Genomic DNA, 6,383 nt, shown 5'->3' on the forward strand with positions numbered 1-6,383 from the left:
ATCCCTGGAGTGTCCAAGGAAGGGCTGGAGGTGACATTCAGTGCTCTGGGCTGGGGACAAGCTGAGGATGGGGCACAACTCGATGGGTTCCAGAGGCGTTCTTTAACTTCGGCGATCCCGGAATTCTGTTGTTCATCCCAGGGCCCGTGGATCAGCACATTCCCTGCGCCCCCGCTCCGGCCCCTCAACCCCGGCCCTGGCCTCTCAGCCCCAGCCCCGGCCCCTCAGCCCCGGTCCCGCCACGTTCCCTTGGTCCCGGTCCCGGTCCCGGTCCCGCCACGTCCCCTCACCCCGCCCGCCGCCCGCAGGGGGCGCCCGCGCGCTCCCCGGCCCTTCCCGGCCCTGCCCGGCCAAGATGGCGGCGGCGGCCGCGGCCGTGCCGCTGCGGGTCTGTCACCAGGAGATCGTCAAGTTCGACCTGGAGATCAAGGCGGCCGTGCAGGTACCGCCGCCAGCCCCGGGACACCTCGGCACGGCCACGGCGAGAGCCGGGCCCGAGCTGAGCTCGCCGTTGTGTTCCAGGACATCCGGGACTGCCCAGGGCCGCTCAGCGCCCTCACGGAGCTCAATGCCGCCGTGAAGGAGAAGTTCCGACAGCTCCGCGACCGCATCCAGGTGAGGGGTCCTGAGGGGGCTGCTGAGGGTACCGAGCTGTGCTCCGGGCCCACCGGCTGTGGTTTAGGGGTCCCGGCTGTGCTTTGTGGGGTGCCGGCCCAGAGCTGTGAGTTCCTGCCGGGTTTGGGGTGTTCTGCTCGTGTTTTGGGGGATCCTGGCCTTGAGTTTGGGGGTGCCGGCTGTGATTTGGTGATTCACAGCCCTGGACTGGGGGTTTATCAGATAAATCTGCTCCGAATCCGCTCCCCGGCCGGGGCTGGGCTGTTGCGGGTGGACGGTGAGGTTTTGGTGTTTGTGCTCTCGGCCAAAGGAGCTGGAGCAGATGGCGAAGGAGCAGGACAAGGAGTCGGAGAAACAAGCCTTGCTGCGAGAGGTGGAGAACCACAAGAAGCAAATGCTCAGGTGGGTCTGGCAGCCGGTGCTGTTCCCGAATCCGCTGTAACCAGAGATTGGCTGACTTTGGTGCAGCGTCTCTCAGAGTCGTGTTTTGCCCCAGACCAAGAGGTCAGGGACAGAAAGGTGCAACTCCCACCTCCTGTCCTGACTTCCTAAGTCTGGTCTGTCCCTTTTAGCACTTGAGCTCGAAAGAGGTGGCTTTGGAGTCTGTTGTTTGACAGCTGGCACAGTTTTCTTCTTCCCTTGCTTCATAAATGAGGAGTGGGAATGTCAGGGTAGAATGTTGTTGTTGTGTGTAGGAATCCAGAGAAAGTGAGAGGCTGAGGGAGCTGGGAAAGGGCTTGGCCTGCAGAAAAGGAGGCTCAGGGGGACCCTGTGGCTCTGCACAATTCCCTGACAGCAGGGGACAGCCAGGTGGACATCCAGGATGAGATGAAACAGCCTCAGGGGAGCCCAGGGTGGACAACAGCACGAATTTCTCCATGGAAAGGGTGCTCAGGGATTGGAACTGCCCAGGGAGGTTTGGATCCCCATCCCTGGAGGTGGCACTCAGTGCTCTGGGCTGGGGACAAGGTGGGGATTGGGCACAGCTTGGACTGGATGATCTTGGAAGTATTTTCCAGGTCAAATATTTCTTGGATTCTGAGGGTCCTTGCATGTATCAGGGGTGCCCAGTTACAGTGGTGGCTGCTTTGTGAAAATTGTCTGAGCTTGCAAGGTGCTCCCATCACATTACAACACTCTGCTCTTGTGATTTCAGCAACCAGGCAGCCTGGAGAAAGGCAAATCTGGCCTGCAAAATTGCTATTGACAACTCTGAGAAAGATCAGCTGCTGCAGGGAAGAGACATCTTAAGACAAAGGTATTGGACTGTCCCACGGTACTGTGGGGTTTAAACAGTGTCTCCTATATTCACTCATTTTAAATGGAAGTTACATATTTCTAAGTTATTTAATTATATCGAGTATAGCTTTTCTTTTATTTCATTTCCCTTTTGTGAAGATTTGGGCTGTTAAGGATTGTGATGAACTCGGGTTTTATTGGCACTGGCATGTCTAAACAGAAAAGAGGATAAATTAAACTTCATAGTTTTACATACTGTCCTTTACATTAATTCCAGATAGGTTCTGAAAAAGAGCAGGATCATTATCCAGGCTGTTTTCACATACAGAACTGGATGTGAGTGTGTGCAGGCTGTGTATTGAAAGCAACAGCTGGGATACTCAGGAGAATAAAATGGGTTTGTGCTGGTGCTCCCTTAGCAGCTCATGGAGTTACACAGTCCTGGGTGAACAAGTGGTGAAATACAGGCCCCTCTGAGATTCTGGGCTGTTGCTTGGGCTCAGGACGTTCATATTTTGTGATTATTTTTTATTGTTTAGTGAAAATAATCTGAGTTTCTCATACAGCAAAAGCCAGTTGTGTCTTCTGTACACTGCAGAGATGTTTAGTGTCAAGTACTATTCTAATCTCCTTATCAGCAGCATTTTCCCAGAGTATCCAAAAGAATAATTTCACCCCTTCCTGCTTTGTTTTTTTTTTTCTTCTTTTTCAGGAAGACCACAAAGGAAAGTCTGGCAGAGAGTGCAAGCAACATCACAGAGAGTCTGATGGGCATCAGCAGGATGATGTCCCAGCAGGTGCAGCAGAGTGAGGAGACTGTGCAGACCTTAGGTACAGCTGGAATTTGGGCATGGATGGGGAGATGGGAGCACCTTTGGTCAGCTCTGTCAGCAGAGTAGGAGAATGTGCTGCAATGATGGTCAGCAGAACTCCTCTAACAGCTGGACATAAACAGGAAATATCAGTGTACTTTGTGTGGGGTTTCTGTTTCATGATCACGAGAAGGAAAAGGGGTCAGGATCACGTTTAGTGTCCTGTAAAAGCAACGTGAGCTCACACTGCCCAGAGTGTGTTTGGTGTTACTGTGTGCCACTGTCCTGGCATGGATTTGGGAATGGCAGAGGGAACACAACATGGATACAAGTCCCTGCACAGAGGAAGGAGTGTCTGGAAAGCTGCTTCCAGCCAGGCTCCAGCTGGGATGGCTGAGACACTGAGATCAAGTGCCTTGAACCCGGGGTCACTTGCTCTGTCAGCAGTGCATCAGGGACTGTGAAACCAAGATTTCACCCAGTTCCTTGGCTTTGACTCCTAAAACAATAAATCAAGTGACCTGTCAGAACTGGTGATTCATGGAGCATTTGGAAGTTGCTGCCTGGGCCTCTTCCTAACTGAGCTTTTGGGCAGGAGGGCACTTTTAAAGACAAGGATAAATAACACAAGTTTGCCCTCCTTGCTTTCTGCCCCATGTGAGGGTGGCAGCTGGGCACAGTTTGTTGCTGCAGGAGTTGCATGTTCCTTGTCCCATTAAAAGGACAGTTTGGCAGGCACTTCTTCACCCTCTTTCTGAATGAACAGCACTTGGAATTCATCAAGGGAAAAACTACCAGAGGTCATTTACAAAACCCAGCTGCAAATTCTGAGTTAGTAGTGGGAATTCCTGTTTCCTGAGCATTCCCTGGGATGCAGTGAGTGTTTGAGGCTGTGGAGCAGGGAAGCTCTGCTTTGTCATTAACTCTGGGAAACAAGTTGTCTGTTTTCACTTGGATCAAAAATGCCTTTTGAAATGGGATGGGACAAAGTGTTTTGCAAAATATTGCAGACCTATTTCTGCTCTGGTTTTGTGAAGCAGACAATGCTGGATTTGACCTTTCTGTGAGCAAGCAGGGCAGTGTGGGGTGGTGCAGTGTTCTACAGGCTGTGCTTTCTGTAAAGCAGAAAAAAGGAGATTCCAGGGCTTTTGCTTTCATTTAGCAATTTGAAAGGAGCAAGGCTCAGAAGTTTGAGGCAAGTGTTTGTTTTCTCACACACTTCTAGTTGACCCTTCTCATTTTTCTTTGGCAAAAAATTGCTATGTGTGTCAAAAAGGACTGTTAAAAACTGTTTAAGCTGAATAATTCTGCAAGGCCTTTTGAATCACACTGATTTACTGCTGGGGCTTGGGGGAGCACTTCCAGTGGTGCAATTAATATTTCCAAATGTTGCCCTGTCCTGCTGCTGATGATTTCTCTCTCTAGCACAGTTTCTATTTCACCCAGCTTCCAGCAGTGCTGACTGAAAAATCTGAACTAGATTTGACCTGCTAACCCAAAAATTCAAACTTCAGGAATCTCTAAGCTTTTCACTGCTCTTATTTTGCTTTGCACTTTTCCTCAGCACATCAGCACCCCTGAGCTGTGAGAACTCTCTGTGTCTGTCACCCACAAGTCAGCCTGACCCACAAAGATCCCTCAGACACTGTTACCAAATCTCATCCTCACACACTTTGCTGTGTGTATTTTTGAAGCACAACCTGCTGATTGAATTTTTTTTTCTGTTCCCCTTTAATTTCAGCCAATTCTTCCCGAACTATCCTGGAGGCAAATGAGGAATTCAAGTCCATGTCTGGGACCATCCAGCTGGGGAGGAAGCTGATCACCAAGTACAACCGTCGGGAGCTGACAGACAAGCTGCTCATCTTCCTGGCCCTCGCCCTCTTCTTGGCCACAGTGCTCTATATCCTCAAAAAGAGACTCTTCCCATTTTTGTAAAATTCCAACAATCACTGAACTATTAAAAAAAAATAATCAGAAAGAGGTGGTTGGTAACGGTGGGGCTTTTAAATGAAATAATAAAGGGATGTTGCAATAGCTGGAGGAGCATTAGAGGAGGCAGGAATTTGTGCTGTCCTCACAGAGCTTGTGAGCTGCCTCAGAAGAGATTGATAGATGATGCTGTGGAAAGAAGAAATGCCAATTTGCTGCAGGTTTGGGGAATCAAACACTTATGGGACTGGGCACTCAAAGGTACCAGTCTGAACTTTCAACCTCTCACTGATTTTTGCCTTGAATTTTGTCCTTGAGTTGGACTGGAAGCTGCTCTGACATCTGTGTATAAGATGCTGAGAATAAGAATGGAAGAGAAAAACTCACACATTCCATTAATAAAATATTTATTGTATACTCATGTCAACAGAGTTTTGTTTCAAAACAAAGTCTGGTGGCTTGAAAAAGCCTTTCAGTGTAAAAATTCTGTTTTTTCGTTAGCAGCAGTGGTTGCTTATGGAGTGTTTTTCTGGGAGTATAACACAGCCTGACTGGCCTCGGGAGGGCTCTGAGCAAAGCAAAAATGGGAACTCCCCTTTGTTACTATGAATTCACACAATAGATAAGAGAATTAGATTGGCAATCTGTTAAAACCAAAAGCCTTTTTCCTCTTTTTCTTTATATAATTTCACTTCATGCTTTATCTTTAAAATTACTGCCAAGGTGTGCATTTGGAAGTTGGAGAGGTTTGTTCCTATTTTGTGGCCCTGGAACAGGCAGACTGGACAGAGTGGATGTGGTTTTCCATATTGTTCATTCTTTGTATTTCAGGGCAGTTCTTCCTCACAGCCTTTCCTGAGATACAGAATTGCACCAAGAAGGAAATAAATTGATGATGTGTACATTCAGAGTTTGAATAAGAGAATTTACTCAGCTTCAAAAATCTGATCTTTGTAAATAAACCATCAATTTACAGAGAGACAATTAGAGACCAAGAAATTAGGGAAAAAAATAGCAAGGACTACTGGATTTTTGGGAGAGGGGAAGAGAAGTTTCAGAAATGCAGCAGGTTGCTCTGCAGCACTTGGTACTTGAGTAATTTCTTTGCATAAGCAGCCAAGAGCCATCCATTCTCCTGATGGGCCACAGAAAATAATCAGAGGAGACAAAGAGCTGAATGTTATTTCTTTTTGGGTGAGAAGGGTGATTTGGTGCAGCAGCTCAGGAGGTGCCTCAGCAGCCCCCCTGGAGCAGGGCACAGGTGCCGGAGGTGCCCTGGGTCCCTCCTGGCACCGTGGGATGCCCCAATCAGCCCTGACAGGGCCCAGCTGGGGCTGCCTGGGTGCTGCTCAAACACCCTGCAGCCTCATTCTGGTGTCTGTCTTGCTCCTGGTCACAGGCTCTACTCCTGCAGCAAAGGTAGGACTTGATTTCTCATTTTTGGATAATTGATTTGGAGCAGTATTTTGGGAAGAGGAAGTGGTTGTGCCTGGATTTTTGCTGTATGATCCAGGGGATGTGGGAAGTTGTGCCTGGGCAGTTTTTCTGTGTGTGCAAAGGTTTTTATATTTGCACTCAGGATGTTTTGTCTTGGGGTCTTGCTGCTGTGTGCCCAAGGTTATGCTGTGAAGGATAGAAAATGGTACTGTGCTGTTTTTTTGAAAGGGAGTAGCATTTTCTTGGATGTCTGCCTTGCCAAGTGCAGCAGAGCCATCAGGGATGGTGAGAAGGGAATGGCCTCTGCATTTTTGGTCTTGGGCATGACTTGGGGCCAAAGGGCTGGAG

General features: G+C 48.8%; 1 protein-coding gene across 1 annotated transcript; it reads left to right on the forward strand.

Moving 5' to 3' along the window:
- The first annotated feature begins 313 nt into the window (after positions 1 to 313).
- Positions 314 to 5,015, forward strand: BNIP1 (BCL2 interacting protein 1). The gene is made up of 6 exons (XM_014876049.2): positions 314 to 442; positions 523 to 615; positions 926 to 1,017; positions 1,772 to 1,873; positions 2,567 to 2,685; positions 4,408 to 5,015. Exons 1-6 carry the CDS (start codon positions 356 to 358, stop codon positions 4,602 to 4,604), a joined length of 690 nt encoding a protein of 229 aa, XP_014731535.1. The 5' UTR covers positions 314 to 355; the 3' UTR covers positions 4,605 to 5,015.
- Positions 5,016 to 6,383: the final 1,368 nt, after the last annotated feature.

The sequence above is a fragment of the Sturnus vulgaris genome, chromosome 15 (assembly GCF_052056855.1).
Source record: "Sturnus vulgaris isolate bStuVul1 chromosome 15, bStuVul1.hap1, whole genome shotgun sequence".
Lineage (NCBI taxonomy): Eukaryota > Metazoa > Chordata > Aves > Passeriformes > Sturnidae > Sturnus > Sturnus vulgaris.